At 38.7% G+C, this 20502-nt stretch overlaps 2 protein-coding genes across 4 annotated transcripts in view; both read right to left on the minus strand.

The window, feature by feature from the left end:
* Nucleotides 1-5191, minus strand: part of pip (pipe) — a 50359-nt gene extending 45168 nt beyond the window's left edge. Inside the window, exon 1 of the mRNA XM_064689942.1 lies at nt 5054-5191. The gene's annotated coding sequence lies outside the window, so the exon portion shown is untranslated. The remainder of the gene's footprint in view (nt 1-5053) is intronic.
* The window catches only part of LOC135433727 (uncharacterized), a 127710-nt gene that overhangs the window by 610 nt on the left and 106598 nt on the right, over nt 1-20502 (minus strand). Inside the window, exons 12-16 of one of the 3 annotated variants that reach the window (XM_064689938.1) lie at nt 17523-17710; nt 12436-13104; nt 10270-11201; nt 7298-7647; nt 4689-5675 (exon numbers count right to left, since the gene is read on the minus strand). In XM_064689938.1, coding sequence (XP_064546008.1) covers nt 5374-5675; nt 7298-7647; nt 10270-11201; nt 12436-13104; nt 17523-17710 — 2441 coding nt within the window. In that variant the 3' untranslated portion in view covers nt 4689-5373. The other 2 variants (XM_064689939.1, XM_064689940.1) reach the window with 2 other exon arrangements.

The following is a 20502-nucleotide window of genomic DNA, read 5'->3' on the forward strand; positions in this document are numbered from 1 at the left end:
TTCCGAAATTCCCACCACCTAAGTGTGCATACTTTTTCGCAGCACTGTTCAGATACGGTTTGCTCAATTTTCGGACTGGCGTCTGACGGCTGTTGGTCAAAAGTAAAGCGTTTACACATTTCCATGTGCTGGGCTTTTCGAATTACTTATAATTATTTTTTGTTTTTTTACGGATTCGAGCAGCAAAAAACTGATTGTTTATACTTTTTGCAACAAGCTGAAAATTCATGTAAATTTCTTGATAAAAAATCAAAAAACGCAAAGTCAAGCAAAGTATAAACAAAAAATTAATTTTAACAGACAAGATAAAAAAAATTCAAAAGGTGGCGGCTTGTGCCGTCGTTTTGTTTACGTTAATGACAATTGGTAGCTGTCACAATTAGCGGCCAGGTGAGAGATAGAAATGAAGAGTGAAAGGGAAAGAGTGTGCCAGAGTGGGAGGAGATGCATTACATAAAATCCAACTGCAGGCAGCCTCAATTGAAATCCGATATGCAATCGTGAATCAATAATGAAATTGTTCAAGAAATATCTGCATACCTGTCATCGGATTGCAATGCTTAAAAATATATGCAAGTAGAAAAATTAATTTGATTTGTCATATTTTCCACACCAATAACCAGCAGAATGATGATGATGATCATAATGATGATCATTTATGAGAAACACTGGACATTTTGTGTTTAATATGCATTCGGATGGAGCACATCTTGCACTAAGAGAGAAAGACCAAGCGAACAGTTGTTCAAAACTGTCGTCAATCTGTCAGTTTATCAGTTGCAATTGCAACGGCAATAAGTTTTTACCTGGCTACACTTGTTGTTGTTTATGTCGTTGTTGTAGGTGTTGTTCCTGGCGTAGCAATTGTGCTGAACTGGCAATTGTAAACAACTTCAATTGGCCCTCGGCGCAAATACAAATATACAAGTACATTTGCGCATGTTTGTGGACTCAGCAACTGCTGCGAGGTGTGCTCAAAGAGTTTTTGGCTGCGAGTTTGTTGAATACTTTTAACTTGGAAAATGCGATTTTGCTTGTTTAAAAACTCAATTCAAATAAATTATGAAAGTAAACTTAAAATGGAAGAAGATTTAAGCTATATGATACTCTATATTATAAGGCATAAGAAGTATATTCGCTTGAAAGTTTTGAGCTGTTTTGACACTTTCATGCTCTGTTTTATGTCCAGTTAACTGTAGAAGGTGCCAGATATAATATATATTGTATCTTTTAAAATAATGCTCACACAATATCAAAGAATCAAGACAATCAAAATTGTTACGAGTCTGCTAATTCTATATAATTTCACTTTTTAATATATGTTAGATATATATAAATATATTTATATAAATAAAGAAGCACAAATTTAAAAGCCGTTAAATAAATAAATAAATTTGTTTTTAATTAAACTAAACTCAGCAACGCCATGTAGGCTGGATGGATAGAATATAAAATAATTAATATGAATTTCAGTGTCAACTCTCGTTGCAATGTATTTAGTCTTTTTTTTTTATTAGCAGGTCTAGCAGTTAGGCTTATCAACGCCATTTGGCCCAGTCTGGTGTTGGTCAGGTCCCAAAACAGAGTGGAGTTTAGTCAGCTGGCGGCAATAAACAGCGCCACAGTTGAGCACACAGCCAGGATGGTGACAACTACAACAACTATAACAACAACAACAGCAATAACAACAAAGGCATGGAACCGGCGGCTGTTGGTGGCTTATATGCTATGCGGGTCAAACAACCCAGGCCCAGGTGCCCACAGTGGCAACAAGCTGGGCCGCCCTCGAGCCTTGGCAGGTGCCTTAACTTTAACACCGGCGAGGCTATTGGTCAGTCCAAACACAGGATGTGGGGCAATCAGCGCCTGTGACCCATGTAGGGGCCGGCAGCTGTGCAGAATGTAGTTAACCCGATTTGGAATGAAACAAGCGGATTGTATTTTTAAAATTCTTGTTTAAGTTGTTTTTGTTGTTTTTAATTGTCTTGTTTTAAATACTCGTTTCATCTATTTGATTCAGTGCGTCATCATTATAAGTTTTCTTTCTTGTTCATTCTATATAATACTATTTATATTTGATTTTTCCTGTTGTTGTTTTTTTTTTTTTTTTCATATATTTATAAATATTTCATTTTGTTTATCATACAAGTGAAACTTACGGCGTACAACTGAAAACATAATGCACAATTCATGAGCAATCCCAAAGTGGAAAAAAAACTATTTAAAAATTTGACAGTTTTTCTCTGGTTGTTTTCGTAAATTTCATTTTGTGGATTTTTCAATCTTTCATTCTTCAACAGGCGTTGACTATTTACACAGCTGCCGTTTTTATTTATTTCTTTATTATTTACCAGCGTCACTTGCCGCACATTTCATTACTTGAAATTTGTTTTTGTTTGGGTTTCAAATAAATTACATGCAATGTTTTATGTGCTGGCATAATTCAATTTCTTGTACGTTTTTTGTTTACGGAATGGAATGTACTTTAAACACAGTTGGCACCAAAATATTTCCATAGTTTGTTGTCATGTGTGTGAAGGAACTGAACCGAAACGACGTGAACGTGAACGCGAACGTGACTTTAACTGTGACTGTGACTCTGCGATTGCAATTGTGAGTGACCGAAAATGTTGTAACCGTATTTAAAGCTACCTCTTGAATGCTCTGTCACCTTTCCTCTATATATATATATATATGTATATCTTATATTTAATTTTCTGTCTGTGAACAGAAATTAGAATTTGGCCTATGCACCAATTGTTTTTAATTGATTTTTGGTATTATTTGTTTTCTGTTTTATGCTTATACATATGTAAATATGCCATGTTGTGGATTAAGTTATTGTTTATTATTATTTTTGTGTGACAAAATAATAATAATAGTTTCATAAAATTGTACAAAGTGCGCTTTTTGGCTATTAATACATATATTAGTTTATATGTTATCAAAAATGCAACTAAAACACCTTTGACTTTATTTTAATTGGTTTTCGCTTATTTTTTTACAAGTTTTTATTTGCTTTTCTTGTATAAAGGTGAAACTTTAATGGATTTTATTGATCTTTGCTTTGGGAATTCTAGTTGCGCGTTTCTATAAATTTCCTGCTGGGATACATTTGGTTTTTTCTTCGAATTTTTATATATATGTATATTTATATGTTAAGTGCATTCAAAATAAAGTATATTCGTCTTATGCATACATTTAAATGAGTTTCTCATTTCGCTTATGTTTTCGATTGGAAAAACTGCCAAAAATTTGATTGTAATTATGGGGCTATGTCTTAGTGTCTAGTACTGCATACAATTGGCATAAATTACTCTAGATTCGTATCATACTCTATATCTGTGTTGTTGTGTGTTTTTACAAATTGTTTTATGTTAAATGCTATTTATTAATAATATCATTAGGAATTTCTTTTTATGTACTTTATTTATTTTTTTGTCTCAACTGGTGTGGAGAACTAAGTGCTTATTGAATGAAATAAAATGAGTCTTAAAAATACCGAGTCTTAAGTGTGGCAAAACTAAGTTAAATTATATAAAAAATATATATATATTAACATATTTGCAGGACACATAAACATATTAAAATGCAAATCAATAGATTTGAATATTCGATTTGAAGACATTTTATGGCAGTTTCTTGTGATAATCGTGTAAACATTTCTTGTTGTTGTTATTGTTGAATGTTTGCTTAACGCCGATCTAATTATTTATTAATTGAATTAATTTACAACAATTAAACCACTATGTGATGTTGTTCAATTGGTGTTCCTATGTGTGTGCGCGTGTGAGTGTGTATGTGTGTGTGTGTGTAGTGCTGTGTTAAAAAACCCACGTGCTGCTTTCTGTTTATAGACTATGCCTATGCCTTCGCATACTCATAATATCGTCTGATAACTGCTTCAATTTTTGAATTGAATGCCTTAGTTCCTTAGTTTATAGTTTAGTTAAATATAGTTCAGTATGTGCATGCCATGGATCACAACACTGTCGAGATTTTTCACTTGCCCCCCCTTCAAATGCAGCTAACAGTTATATAATCGTAACTATGCCTAACTTTAAATACTCTTATGCGAATGTTGCATATTCTTTAAGTTTTCTAGAGTTTCGCTCTGACCTTTATACAATTTAATTGTAATTTCTGATCTTTTTGCATTTGGTTGCTAATTTTAACTAATTTTGTTTTTTCTTTTCTGTGTGCTATGTGCGCTATGCTTAATGTGCCAAGGACTTCTTTTAAGTACTTTCCTAACCATATTTAAGGTACCTAACTTACAGTAGTTTCTGCTTTCCATTTGCAGCTTGAATGAGAAATACAAAAAACCAAACATATATTATCTAACTTTAAAATATAAATGCAGTTTGTTAAATGTTAATGTAGTGTAGTATTGGAATAAATAAATAAAATAAATAATTTAATATTAAGGAAGGCTGGCAAAATTTAAAAAAATTAATTGCAGAATTTATAAAGAAATTGTCAATTAAAGAAACTACACTTTCTTAAATATAAAAAAATATATATAAAAAAGATTTCTTTTCTAAATTATTAAAATTTTAATGCAAGCAAACAACTTAAGAAAAATAGATCAAATTGTCAATAATTTTAAAGTTATAATTAAATATTTGGCTTTCTGAATAAAGATTTTTCTAGCTTTAAAAGTTGAACCCTATATAAAAACAGCTTTAAGAAAGTTTTCAACGCAATATGTAGACTCGTGTCATACGGTTCTATAATAATCAAAAATACAATATAAATAAAATAAACTGTTCTTCTTTTAGTTTTTACTCAACAAAATAGTCTGAAAGTGTGAATGTTTTCGAATACTTATATACAGAACTTGCCAGGCAGTGAAGATCGACTAAATTTAAGGTGATTTTAGCTAAAATCCCAATGCTATACACATAGCTAATCGTATTCATAAACTTATGCTTATGTCTACACAACCACACCCACACCCACACCCACACACACACACACTCCCTCTCGTGTTTTACGTTATTTTTTGTTTTACTTTATCTCTTTGAAGCGCTTAGAAAAGTTACGAACTTACAATTTAGCTTTAGTTCTCTTTCTCCCTGTTTGGCTCAATTTAAATCCCTTTTGCACTTACTCATCCGCACTTTAAAACCTCCATGCCAGATCCTGTACCGGGCCAACAATAATCTCCAGTTGCTCTACCTGCAGCATCTGCTCACGCTCCAAATTCAGATCCCGCTCCCGCTCCTGCTCCCGCTCCTGTTCCTGTTTCTGCTCCGGTCAGGCAATGCTCAGGCCTTGCTCCATTTGCTCGTACAAGCCATAGCCGGCGGCAACATATCACACGGTGGTTTCTCGATCCACATGTATGTACTCGACCGGCTGTAGTGGATGTCAGGACGCTGGATCAATGTAGAGCGCCTCCTTCTGGAAGTCCTTCTTCAGAGTGCCAATGCTGCAGGGGGCTGGCACATTGCCATTGCCATTGGCTCCGTTCATGAATCCACCGCTCTTCTGCACCACCGACTTTTTTCGCTTGCGCATCAGCCCAAACATGCAGAATATGAGGCAGGCGGTCAACGCTGCGGCAATGCAACCCAATGCTGCAAATACGCCGCCGGGCAGCTCGAGCAGCTTGCGAGCTGTGCCGCACTCCTCCTCGGACTCATCGAAGCCGCTGGGACAGTTGTGATGACCTGCAAAGCAGATACGAGCGAATGATTGAAAAGAAATCTGTGGTCAGGTTACAGGTTCGCCTCGCTGGTTGCCAAATTGAAAGACCCGCCGCCGTCGGCCAGTGTCACTTGAGTGCTCCCTGGTTGGTTGGGGTTCGGGTTGGGATTGAGACTCGGATTGCGTTGCCTTGGTTGGTTGCCTTATCCGGCCTGGTTGCTGGGCTGCTTGGTTAGCTTATTTAATGCAGGCTGGCTTTTTGGTTAAGCAGCTCAGTTGCAGACGCGCCTGGCTGCCCATAAATAATTGAAGCTAAAAGGCGAGTCCCGCGCTCTGCAGCTGCAGCCAGCAACTTGGTGGCAGCTGTTGCGGGCTGCAACCGCCGGACGGACAAACTTTTGTGGAAGATATTTTCGGGCGGTCTTTGGTGGACATAACCCGCAGAAGCAGGAGCAGCAGCAGCAGCTTTGTGCAGTTGTCAGGAAACTTTGCCTGATTACAAAAACGTGGCCAGCAGCTTGCCATGAAATTAACAGAGAAGCAACCACAAATGAAATTTCTGTTGCCTATTCACAGGCGTTGGACTGTTGGACAGCAAATGCAACAGCAACAGCAACAGCAATGGCAATCGCAACTAGCTCCAAATCACGTACACGTAATGCAAACTTATGTCTTCGCGAGAGTTGGTCAAAAAGTTGCCAATTATTTTGGTTCAAAAACTTAACAATAATATAAGAGAACTAAATAATAATTGTAATTTGGCCAATTGCAGACCACAAATTGGCCAAAATGCATACCCTTGCAGAGGGTTTTATAAACTTATAACACACAGCAGAAGTCGCCTTCCAAGCTGTAAAATAATTATATACCGAAACAGTATCAACTGTTGAATCGATATAGTCTTGTTTGTTTCATGGATCTGCACAATAGGTTGATATGTTCTATTGATTGCAGGCAGTATATTATGTAAGGCAGAATCAGCCGAATGAGAGCACTGTATCATATAGTTCTCATAAGAACGATTAGATAAAAATTAAGCTCTTTAAAAACTCTTCTCATTATTTTTTGTTATGCTAATCACACTTAGCTTAGCAGATCAGCAATATCTTATCAACTTTGGAGCGGTATATCATATAGCTGATATAGCTTTATAATTACGACTAGTCGTAAACTTAGTTGTTATTTGAAGAACTTATTTTTTTCTTGATATAAGACCTTTAGCATAAGAGCAAAATCTTTACAATATTCGTCACCATAAAGCTGCCATACAACTTCTGCTATAGGACATTTTGTGACTTTGAAGATATCTTAACCGAGCTTTTGGCATACAAGTAAGATCTTATCAGCATAGAGTAATAAAGTTTTTCTATAAAAACTCTTTTAAGCTACGTATATTTCTGCAAGCGTATTTGAAATTCGGCGGGCCGAAGTTTAGTTTTTTTTTAAATTTAAAAATAAAGTAAAATATGGAATATTTATATGCCTAAATAGGTAACTTAAAATAAACATAAAAAAGTTTTTCTTGGGCAATATAAATAAAAATAGAAATTTTCTACATACGATTTTCAGAGGCTTTAGCCTCATTCGCCTTCGCACTTTTTGGACAACCCATGCGTTGCTTTCCCCACTGGCAATCTCTACTTACCATCACACCACAGACTGGCCGCTATGCATGCATCAATTTCGGGGCATTTGTAGTCGCAATCCGACTCCTTGGGATAGAAACCAAATTCGTTCAGCGTTTCGTTGGCTGTTGCGCTGGGCGCAACGCCTCCGGCGCCGGCGACGCCAGCGCTGCCTGTGCCCACAACTGCACCGCCACCTCCACCTGCTGCACCACCGCTGGGTGGGACGCCCAAGCCCGTGGTTACGCTTGCGTTCACATGCAGGTCCAATTGCTGCAGCAGCGCATTCTTAGTGCGATGTATCTCCAGCCATGTGAAGGCTATGTCACCGGGCTCCTTAAGGATGGGCTCCAGCACCAAACTGATGGGCCTGCAAGGAATATAGGGAATGTAAGTGCGTGCGATTGTGTGTGTGTGTGTGTAAAGTAAAGTTGTAAACATTTTCGGCATGTCTGTCTACATCCCGTGCCCATATCCTTGCCCTGCGGCTGTCATGCAGCTGCTCGCCATGCTCCACATAACTTTGAGGCAAGTTTTTGGAAAAGTAAGGAATACCCCACTCAGATATCTCTTTGGGTCTTTGGCTGCCAGTTGCTCAAGTGCAACTAATTACGCGCAACTCTCAAGTTGCCATAGAGAAAATACTCGTTTATTATTCACTACGCTTCGACTGCATTTGGAAGAAGTCAGGACTACGACTCTGAATGCGTACGCAAAGGCGCAGCCGATGATTTTGCCATTAACATTATAGCATTTAGTGGAGTCTTAATGCTTTCAAGTGCAAAATAAAGCCAAAGCTGGAATAATTTGAAAATTGAGTGCCTTAAGTGGGAAGTAAATTGAGGTTTCAAAGCATCAGCAGAGTTGCGTGCATATTACTCAAAGGCAGACATCAATAAATTGCGACTTGTATTTATGCTGATATATTATGAATTATTATTATTATGAATAATTCATTTCTAACGCCATTTAGTATAATATTCAAGCTTATTCTCCTGTTGGATATGAAAAGAAAAACTAAATATTTCTGCTTATTAAGGGGAGGACAACTTTTTGTATTCTGCTTGGCTCGTAGGTTGACAAACGTAGTCTCCACCATAATTAAAACTACATAAATTGTATTCGAGCCAGTTTTGTGGCTTTATTGGAAGATACTCAATGCCGTGTATCACCAAACTTTAATTTCTGCGTTGGATTTCGCTGTCAAATATGTTTTTAATTGACGCGCAAACAATCCGATCGCAACTGCAACTCTATGTAAAATCCCTGCCTGGCTTTTGGAACCATAAAATATATATTTCTGGCATTTTATATATTGCAGGAAATTATTTCGACTATCTGCCGACCCACTTTAAACGCAAATGTTTTTTAATGAGATGCGCATGTGAGCTTTGCTCGTTCGTGCATAAATTCCGAACAAAATATAAATAACATTTTAGTAGCTCCAATTCAAAAAGCCTCTCAATTTTAGTTTTTAGTTTTTATTTTTTTTTTTTTACCCACAAACTAATTGGAATTTAACAACTGCTCGTATTTGTAACTCATGCTCACACTCCGGGTATTTGGAAGCTCTTATGAGCTTCATCAACAGAAAAAAAAAGCAGGCTGCTTAAAAATGCAATAACAGGAAATGGCTACAGCGGCAACAAAACACAGGAAATTGAGCACAAAGAAGGAAAAAAAGCCATTGAGGCAAACAAACATGGCCGACAGACACACCGACACACAAACACACAGAGACTATGTTGAAAGGCATGCAAAAATATCCATTTGGGTTGAGCGGGAAGAACAGAGGCAGAGCAGCTATATGTGTGGAGTTGTGTGCTCCGGCAATTTATGTTCAAGGTGCGTGCCACCAGAATGAACTCCGCTTTGGTCAGTTTTGTGCGGCTGCTGCTGCTGCTCGAAACGTGTTGCCATTCAATTTTATGTGCAAGTGCAGCTCAAATTTGTCGTCCAAAATACAAAAAAAAAAAAGGACAAAATGAAGAAAAACATATAAAACACACACATGGCCATGTGGAAACATATTTTTATGACACCCCAAAGGGTAATTGACAGTGTCCCGCCTGCTCCGGCCAGACAGTGTCAACTAATGAGCGTGTCGAGCCTTTTAGATAATTAATCGAGTGCTTTGCAACTCACTGAGTAAAAGCCAAAATGATATCCGCTGAAACGGGCAACAGAATAATGCAATGGGAAGCCATTGTGCGAGCGAAAAAGCGGAAACAAACAGGGCATTAAACATGGCTTTGAAAGCCCATAAGAGCTTTAAGCATACAGAATTCTGCTGCAAGCAATATTAAAGCTTAAAGTGCGATTTATTGTACTTTCGATTTTAGTCGCTTAAGAGCTTTAAGCATACGAAATACTGAATAAATCTTAACAGCCAGATTAAAACTCAACTTTTAAGTTGCGATTCCGCTCTTTATTTCCTTGAATAATTAAAGCACACAAAAGCATGCTATTTGAGAGCAGATGGAAGCTAAAAGTTTTTTTTTGTACCAAGCGTTAAAAGTGTGTTCTCGCATTCAAGTAACTTTTATATTGTATTGAAAGATAAAAGCACATAGTGCGGAAAGTTAAATAGTTAGATTCCAGCTTGTGCCTAATAAAAGAATTCGTTGGCTTAACAGCAACCCGAAAGCTTAAAATTTGAATCTTTCTACTAAATTTTGGTTTTAATAGTTCTTATTGTATTAAGTGATAAAAGCTAATAAGGGCTTTAACGATTTAAACATTGCTGAACGCTTGATAGTAAGATTTAGGCTTGAAGTAAGTTTAATTGTCTTAAACTTGGAAATTTCGCTTTTCATTTAAGTCCGTTTAGATGCAGTGTTAAAGCTTTAGCTTGAAGCTCCACAAAAATTGGACAATATGCTATCTATGCTTTCTAACCTTTTGTATCTGTTCTGTACGCGAATAATTCAATAATATAATATATATTAGAGCATTTAGCCGCTTTCATTGGTATTCAGCGCATACTACTTACTTGTTCATAAACAAAGGCTGTCCATTGGTCCAGTCCTCGGAGAATATGTGCAGCGATGTTGGCCTGGGACCACTCTGCGCTGGACAAACCACACGCATTGGCTTCAGCGGCCTGCCGGAGTAGACCATCAGTCGATTCTTGGTGTGACAGCGCATGGCATCCTCGGAGGTGGGATCGACGGGTAGATAAGCGCCCCAGGTTTGCACGAATAGCGAACGTTCTGGCGATTGGGCCTCTATGTACCAGGCCAGGCCCTCGCAGCTGGCGTCCTGTGTCTTGAGCGGATACTTGAGTTCATCCTCGCCGCCAGCGCCCTTCAGTTTCAGCTGTTTGCGGCAATCGGCCTGCCGCTTAAACTCATACGAGGCAGAGAAGAAAACATCGGCAAAGTCCTCGGAAATGTTTAGTCTGGTCACCGTAAAGGTCAGTTCCATAATACGCGAATGCGAGACAAAGGTCAACGGCGCATTGCTGTACAGGGCGCTGGAGTTGTCACAGAAGCAGCCCAATTGGATTTTCACATCTCGGAATGGCACGTCGTAGAGGCGCAGTTCGGTGATGCGACCCTCGGGATCCAGTTGATTGCACCGCGGTCTGCCCGTGTGCAGATCCGAGTCGGTAGTGCAGGCGGTGCCCTCGCCGAACGATACATTATGCAGCACCAGCTTAACGCGCTCTGAAGTGCCCGCCTCAAAGCGATACAGGCAGGTGATGTTCTTGGCACCGCCCCTGCCATAGAGGAACACATTCCTGGGCACCTGGATGTTGCCCTTGCGTTTGCGAAAGACACGCGAACAGAGCGGAGGCACTGGATCCTCGCCACGCCTACCAGGCCATGTTTCACCGCCCTGTTCTGTGTCCACGAACTCGTAGTTCAGTGCAAATTGAGCAGGAAATAGGGCGGTGCCCGTGTGCGTGTGGAATTCCAGTTTCTGCAAATAGCATAGCAAAAATGGCCTTAAATTAGTGTGCCAAATGTACACTGAGCAAAAAGAGACGAAAAAAGTGGTTAACAAAAAAATCTCCAAAAAACTCGAGAGCAGAGAACTGCAAGATGGTGTTGACTAACAATATGATGACCCGAATTCTTGATTTCTTGATTTTGGTATGCTTGTTGCTTCCTTCTTTTTTCTCTCAGTGTAGCAAGCACAGCTTCAATTTGGCGTCAAAATATTTGCAGTTCATATTTGCGACATTCAAAAAGGCTAAGCAAGCTTATTGCGGTCCCCTCTATTTGCAAGGCCCGCAGCTAGTACGCAGTACCTAGCGCCCAGCTCCCCCTCCCCCTCCCACTGGCGCAGCCTCTCCCACTGCCAGCAACATCTCGCCAAAGTCAGGCTTGTGTGTGCTTTGGCGTATTTGAATTTTGCCAGCAGGCAAAGAAGTCGCCGTGGGTGACGCTCCAGCCTGGCTGGATTCGTTGGCTTCGTTGGCTCCGTTAGCCGTTTGCTGCTTGTCGTTATTTGTGCACGTCTGGCGATGCACTCGAGTGTTTAATTTGATTAATTTTGTCAAGTTTTAAGCAAATACAAATTTGCACTGTGCCAAATTTGTTGGCTTGCTTTGCTGCCAGGTAATTGTTGAGGGAGACAAATTGGGCGCTCCTCTGCCAGCACTGCGACCAGGTGCAGCAGAATAGGAAAAAAAAAAACACAACAAAATAAATAAATATAAACTCGAGGCATTTGTTGAATTCAACGAATTGTACTTTTTTTTTTTACTTTTTTACTGTCATGTAAACAATGAAATTTCCAAGCCAATGCCCAAGAGCAGGCAACATTTCTTCGAATTCTTGTTTGTTTGCAGTCACAAAACTTGCATACTTTAAAGGATGTACAAAAAGTAAAGCTGTATTTTAAAATCTGAACTGCCTTTTAGGACGGCTGCAGAACAACCTCAGGCTTTATATACTTAATGTTCAATAATATATTAATGAAATAATATAATAATATTTCAAAATATTCTTGAAATAACAAACAACTATTTGTAAAGTTGAGAAGCCAATTCCTTTGTATAGGATGTTCATTAAAATATACTGTTGAGAATATCCATCACATGAACAAGGATGCCAGATTCTAGATTATTTCCACCCACAATGAACTAGTATATTCAATATTCATTTGAAATTTCTTCCACTCTTCATCTGATTCTCATAACTTGACTTACCAAATCTCTGCCGGTGCTCACATAGCTCTCCAGTGGGCTGCAGGGCCGCTGCTTGTTGCCACCCATGAGGGCGCTGCTGCCGCTGACTCCGCTGCCGATGGCCGTGTGATCGCACAGTTTGGGCGTCTCGTAGTCGTAGATCTCCAGCATGAGACGTCGCTTGCCCTTGGTGCTCATAAGGGAGACAGCGCTTTGGCTATTCTTATCCGAGCTCACGACAGCTGCAGCCGAAGCTCCACTGCCATCGCGGCCGGACTTACCACCTGATAAATAGTTGAGGCTGTCCTTTATGCCGCCCAGCTGTTTGCCCGCTGAGGCAGCTCCGCCGGCGGATGCCGCGCCGCCAGCACCGCCCTGATAGCCACTATACTTGTTCTCCTGATTGAACACACTCGACTGTGTGGGCCCGTAGATGTAGGTATCCACTGGATTCCAGGCATTGTCAATGTTTACGCGCAAATTGCGATTCAGTTTCGGATTGCTGGCGCTGTAGTAATAGCTGCCATAGTTGCTTTGATTCAACAACGTGGGTTTGCCCCCATCCGCCGAGGATGCCACCGGCGGCGGTGGCGGCGGCTGTCCTGTGGTCACGCTGGTCGATTTAATGGGCATATACGTGCCGTAGCTGTCCCACATACGCAGACGAGTTATCCAAGGCGGCAAATCGCTCTGCAAAGGATACAGCAAAAATATCAAATGTTATTGATTAACTTTACAGGTGTACGACAGGTGTATTTTTTTTAGTTTACAGCTGTTTATTGACAGAGCTCTCAGACACGGCAGACAATCAAAGTGTTTCGATTGAAACTCTCAGATGATAAACAAGATAACTTCAGGTTCAGACGAGGCATCAAATGGAATTTATGAATATTACAGCTTAGCTCTTCAGATACGGTAGATATTTCAATTGTTAATATTTTATTTTACAGCTGTTAATAAGCAGCGCTCTAGAGATACAGAACATACTCCGAATATTTAAATGCAATTTTACAGCTGTAAATCAACAGAACTATTCAGATAGAAAACATACACCAAATGTACTTTTAAATTTAACAGCTGTAAATAAGCAGAGCTCCCTATATACAGAAGATACACCAAATGTAAATGTTTAATTTGTCAGTTTAATTTAATTTAATTTTATAGCTTGTAATATACGGAGGGCATCTGAAAACTTCTCGGAAGAAACTTCAAATGTTTTAATTCAATTTTGCAGCTGTTTATCAAAAGAACTCTTCAGATAGAGTAGCTACGCCAAATGTTATTTTTTAATTTTACAGCTGTTAATCAACAGAGCCCTTCCCCACAGTAAATTCTAATTCTCCTATGCACATACGTTCTATCCCTTACCATTTATCCACATCTGCTAACGAGCTTTTCTCTTTGTCTTAACGCATTTTTTTAAGCTTTTCGCTTTCACTCCCTCTCCCTCTTCCTCCCTCTCTCTCTCTCTGCTTTGTTGCTGTTAGTTTTTGCCTGTTTATCTTGTTGTCGGCCAGCTCGCATTCCGTCAGTGCTAACACTTCGTTGCCCCTTCACCCCCTCGTCCATCACTCAACATGTTTGTCATATGTCACATATTCAAACAGCGGCAGTGAGAGTCAGTTGCAAGTGTGAGTTATTTGTCTTTTCACGTTTTGTCACTGCTGTTGTCATGTTTTCATGTTGTTTTTGTGCCTCTTTGCCTCTCTGCTTCTACTTCTGCTGCTTCGTCTGCTTCTTCATCATCTCCAGCAGGCTGTTTGCAGGCATTAAATATTTTCACTAGACGCCTGCTGGAAATGTTTTCCTTTTCGTGTCTAGGCAGTGATTATTGTTGACTGTGTTAATAATGAAAAGACAGTTACAAACAGCTGTGGCTTCTATGAAGCACAAAAAAAAATCCTCGACGGAGCGCAGGAAGAGGGGTTTGGGGCATTAGCTTTGTTGACTAAGACGCCTTCAACTGATTGACTTCAGTTTATGTTACTTTTCAGATTTAATTTCTATTTTAAATGTACTTTTCCTAGTTAACTCAGATAATAATTTCTGTCGCTTTTCCTAATATTTACAATTTCATGCAAACATAATATTTATAAAAAAATAGGTATTTACGTTTTTCTTGAAAGTAAGTCATTTGATTGTGCCATAGGAACGATCGGTCGAAAAGTAGATACTTGCATGCCAAAATGTTCTGTTTAGATATTAGATATTTTTATCAAACTCAGAATTTACGAGCTTCACTATTCTCACATATCTACGAAAGGCAAACGCCTACAAGGATATTAAATCTTCGCCTCTTCTTTAGATTTACAATTTCGTGCATCTATGCATAACATTATAGCGTTATAATTGTGTTCTCCGTTTAAACTTGATTCTAGTATTTTCTGATTTTATTTTATTTGATTGTCCTTCTGTTATATTTTTAATGTTTCCATCATTTTATGCGCTCTCCTTATGTTCTTTATTTACCTTAGACTTATTGAAACTTGTGACTTCCCTAGTCGTCAGGTTTATGGAAGAGTTTTAAAGTTTACCGACCCTCAACCACATGACAGTTTCAAGCCAAACTTGTAAATCTGCTAAGTGCCTTCAAATTGGCGTTCCTGTACGCCAAACCCCTGCCGCGTTTCCCGCTCCTGGTTTCTTTGTCGGTTCGTTTTTCACGTGCACACGTAGAATTTGCTTCACTTCTACACAGTCGCGCGGAAGAGGGACAATGGAAGTTTTGTTGAAGGGAGCCCGCAAAATGTCACCACTTGAATGTGGCTCCCATAAATGTCGCGGCATTATATCAGGCCCTCTTTTTTATATATACATATATTTTTTATACATTTTTTTATAAAATTGTTCTGCAATCTCCCAATTTTGTAGCTCTTCTCTCTTTTTATCTTTGTCTAATCGGTCTCGCTCGCTTCCTCTCTTTCTCTACCTGTCTCTTTCTGCCGTACATGTTTTTTGTTTGGCGTTTTAACTTTGCTTCTTAATTTAAAAAGTTTTCTAGCAATTTTTTATTTGTTGTTTTTTTTTTTGCAAATTCTCTTCAATTTCGCATCAGCCGTAACAGCAGCACCCACGTACCAACTGTTGCCCCCCTGTACACGCCCTTTCCCCTTGCCAGTCTTCTGCTCCAAGTGTTGATTGTCGTTGTTATTGTTGTTGTAGCTGTTATACCTGCTGTTTGTTTTTGTCGCTTTTGTTGCTGTTACAAAATTCATGAACTGTTTTTGCTGCTGCCGCTGCTGTTGCCCCTGTTTTATTTTACACATATTTTTGTTCTGTCACTTTTTATTGTGCCACTGGCCGAGTGGGTGGGTAGGCGGGGAAATTATAAAGCGAGGGAGAGTGTGTTGGAGCAAGTTACTCTGCAGTTGTTTTTACGCTGCTGGCAGCTTTTCATTTTTTACAATTTAAAGTGTAGGTGAGGCTACTGCAATTGACACGGACACTGCATCCAGCAGCGACTAAAACAAGGATGCGAGCAATTGTTGTCGCCAATTTTTGAAGAGGAAGTGGGCGAATTCCTGGAATCCGTTTTTTTTGTTGTCTTCTTTTACTGTACAAGGACGCAGAGCTTAACGAACAGCTGATGAGCCCTAATTTTTTTTTGTTTTCAGGTGTCTCTGCATTGGGATTTTCCAAATTAATTGGCACTAAATTCAAGTCCTAACAATTTCTCAAGTGCTTTGAAAAGTCTGTTACCAAAATAAATGAGATGCTACCTCTTTTGGTGTCTAGACAGAAGAAATAAGAAGAAAACTTAAAAAAGTTATGCAACTTTGAACAATTTATGTGTCGAGACACACGGGAAAATTCTACTTTATAGACATTTTCTCACATATGACAATAAGAGGCAAAGGGTAGCAGAGCGCATTTAAAGAGACTACTTTGAGGTAATTCTTTGGATGTTCAAATTATAAAAACGCGTTGTGCTGTTAATAACATTTTAAAGGCATGCTAATTTACTAAAAATCAATATTAGCCGGACATGTTAAGCTGTCTTCTGATGACACTGTTATTAACAGTTTTGTATTCTAACAGATTTTAGTGAAACTTGTTCACAGTTTATTCTTAATAAACCTTGACATTTTCTCACATATGACAAGAAAATTTGCTGCTATTAACATTTTTAAGGCATGTTAAGTTACTAACATTCAGTGTGGGCTTTGTATGTGAAGCCCCTTGTGTTGTTGCTGTTATTCGCAGTTTTTAAGCTCTTTTTTAAAAATGTTACTGAAACTCGCTCATAGTTTATGTTATACTGTCACGCATAGACAAATGTTAACTAAGTGACGTACTGTTATTTACGGATTAGACTTTCTTATTTGGCCTTAAAAACCATTTACTCGTTTATCGCTGACATTTTGACCCACTCACCATACCGACTACTCCATCCCTGTCCTTTCATACTTCACACAGCTGCCAGCTGTTATATATGCGAATAGTTTTTACTTGCAGTTACAGCTACCTTGACACAATTTACAGGCCGTTAGACAGCCAACAACGCACATTAAAAATGTGCTCAACACCCACGTGGCAGAAGGTGTTGCCTTTGTCTTTGTTGCTGAGTTTGTTGTTGTTTTTGCCACTACTCGCCATGTTGATTGTAGTTGGTATTGTAGTTGTATGCATCGCATTTTGACGCAGTTTCATTTACCCTCAGGGTTGACTTTAGAATTTAGACTTAAAACGAATGTCGAAATCCCTTGGCCATACTCCCCATCATCAGAGCTCTGGAGCCTTTACATTATTATAAACTATGTTTGTGAACGTTGTTTGCTTTTGTTACTAGCTTTTTACTCACACATTTTAATTGGGTGAGAAGACAAAGTGTCGCTCGACTGGCACTAATAGCATATATAGAAATCAAGACAATAGCCAAGAGAATCCGCCTCTGGCATAGAGCGCGACGCGTTTAAGCACACAATGCAAACAACTCGGATACTTCAGCTCCTGCAGCACTCGTCGGCTGCCCCACTCCCCCACTCACCCATTCTTCCCTCCCACCCCGCAATCGACCAACATGCATTTTATGCATTTATGCAAACTGTTACAGGCCCAGCCAGCTCCAACCCTAAATCTCGATTGGGGCCTCAAACGTTTTCACTCACCCGTCCCAGCGTATTGTTGTCGTGTATCGCCTGCTGCAGTATCTGCAGATTGTAGCTGGTGAACGATAACCAAATCAGGTCACCAGGATATCCGTGAAAGTGGTACGTGCACGTTGTGTTCGGCGGAAGCGTGTGACGCGGACTCACAATGCGTCCCATGCGGCCGCGACGTGAGAATAAAACATCATCTGCGAAGGAGAAAGACAGAGAGATAGATATACTGAGTGGGAGCGTGATAAATAGAGATTATGATATGCATGTGTGTATGTAAATAACATTTACATATCTATGTATGCATGCATGTGTGTGTGTGTCTACTGCGGTTTACACTGCCAACTCACGGCCATTTTTTAATATGCTCTAAGAATGTTGTGTGACAAGCGGCTTACATGTGATTTAGGTTAATTTACACTGTGCTCGCAGATAGTCATTTTCAGGTTTCCCATATGTTCTCATGCACATAAAAAACACTTTTGCAATGGCACAAATTGTGTGTATAAAGTATAACAAGCTAATGGAATAAATAGAAATATCTCATTGTCATCCGATATATCAGCAAGATGATATAATACTGCGATGTTACATGTTACACTTGAGCTAAATTTCTAGTTAAAGAATTTTTAAAAATACCTCTTAATATTTAATGTGGCTATACTATACCAACTCACTAAAATATATATGCAAACGGCTTTTTTTAGTGGCAGGCTTTCTAAACTAAATCTTTAAAATATCTTTTGTTGTATTGGTTGGAATAAGTTTAAAAAAAATATTCAACTTATGAGGTTAGATTACTTGTTTGCATTTTCATGCTTAAATCGTTTAGAAATAATTTGTATGTCCTTGTAATTGTGTTATAATTATGTCGAAAACTAAGGGAGACATTCCCAACCCAATAAAGTATATATATTCTTGATCAGTATAAACAGACAAGTTAATATAGCCATAACCGACTGTCTGATCCTATACTAACTAATCTGACAGTCTTAAAGATGTTGTCTTGAAACATTTATGTTGCAGCCTGTGCAAATGTCGGAACCAGCCGGATCGGACCACTATATTTTACGATCGGTCGCATATTAATATTAAGTAAGATTTAGTATTTCAGCCGATACATCGAGGTTTTAATTTTTTTCATGGCATTTTTTATCATATGTTATTTACTTTATTATTTGCGTGCTAAAGATAGTAATCTGGTCGAGATATATTGAGATAACAACGAAAAGGTTGTTGTTATAAATATGCTGTTTTTGATTATATATTACAGTAAAAACTATCTTGGGGTTGCCCGCCTGAAATGGATATGACCATATGATATGAATCATAAAAATAGGATGATCTCTAAGGAAAGTTTTCACTGAGTGTATATAATGAATCTAAAGTTTTTTACACACACTCACAAGGCTTACGTAAAATTTAAAAATTATAAATTATGAACAATATTTATTGGATTTATAATTTTAAAAATTGTAAAAGGCGACAAACTAATATTTGAGTCTCAGCTTAAATGTCTTAAAGAATCACAGTCGAATAAAATGATCTTATTGGGATGTTACGCACTGTTTATTATCTGGAAATCGGAACTTCGACTGCTTAAAGTCAATGTGTTTAAATTCTAGCCACAATGTTGTTTTGACAACATTTTCCCAGGGTTGGTTCTTTGGGGCATCAAAACAATATTTGTTCTGCAACTTGGCGCAACATTCAATTGCTAATATTGATGTGTATATAAAGGGAAAGTTGAGGCTGCTGCTGCTTAATGTTGCAATCGCAACACTTAACTTTAATTAAAGTTGTCCGAATGGCAACAAACCAGACGAAACGAGAAAACCAACTAAACAACCAAACTACATCTAGAGCAGTTGAGCGCTCTGCTTCTCAGCCGGGGGACAACTTTGGCAACTTTTGCTTCGAGTGACAAATTAAAAACGGCAAACAGGGAAAATCGAACGAAGCCAAAAAGCGATGGAAGCGCGCATTTCAATTGCTCAAAGTCGCACGATTTGTTGCAATGCAGCACAGAGAGCGTTACTTCGAGTGGATGTATGTGTCAAGGTGGGTGGCTGAGTGCCGCTCTCTATGGAGGAAGCAAACGTCAACGGTATCGATGATAACACCTGTGCCGAGACCGAAGCTCTTGCTGCTGCGACAGCTTTTCAACTTCAAGTTGGTGTACGCCAAAGAGTTTTTGATGTGCCGCATCGAGTGGCAGCAGGCGGCAAAAGTTGCAGCTGCCACATAGGCAAAAGTTGCCAGCTGGACTGAGCTGGGGAGGACAAAATGTGAGAATTGGTTTCATTGCAGACTCGATGACTCTGTGGCATGTGGCATATGTGTGTTTCTGCCTCATGCCAGAAAGCTAATACATTTTTATGAGCTTTTTATTGTCACATTGCGCTGGTTGGGCACAATTCTGGCCCATAAAGCCAATGCGAAACGCCTCGAGAGGCACTTAAGACCGCTTTAAGCAATTGTGTACTGGAATTTAAAAACCAAATTCTGGCATATTGTGAGCAACTAAAAGAGTTTCTTATTTTACAAAATAAAGACATAAAAGAATACGATATTTTTAGAAAATTAATTAAAATGTTTAAAAGCTAATTACTTGGCTGTACAAATGAATTCATTTTTTAGACAATTTGAATTTAAATTATAAACATTTTCCTGATTATCTCGTTTGTAAATATCAATACAGTGTTTCAAAAGTTATAGGACTAATTTAATAAAATGGGTGTAAATTGAGCCAAACACAGAGTTACAGAACAGTAAAAACTCATAAATATAAACAGATTTGAATGCGATTTTAATGTGCCGATAGGACAATACAATGGCATATTTAACGGCTTGCAGTATTGAGTTTTATGCTAATTTGGCGGAAATGCCAATGCCAATTCGGGCATATAAAATATGCGTTACGCCCATTAAAAGATAGGTTCGAACTGCATTTTAAGCAGACATGGAGTCAGCCATGCATATTTCCTTT

This window comes from Drosophila montana, unplaced genomic scaffold (assembly GCF_035044405.1).
Source record: "Drosophila montana isolate Dmon_TW-CO22-7 unplaced genomic scaffold, ASM3504440v1 contig_3218_1, whole genome shotgun sequence".
NCBI lineage: Eukaryota > Metazoa > Arthropoda > Insecta > Diptera > Drosophilidae > Drosophila > Drosophila montana.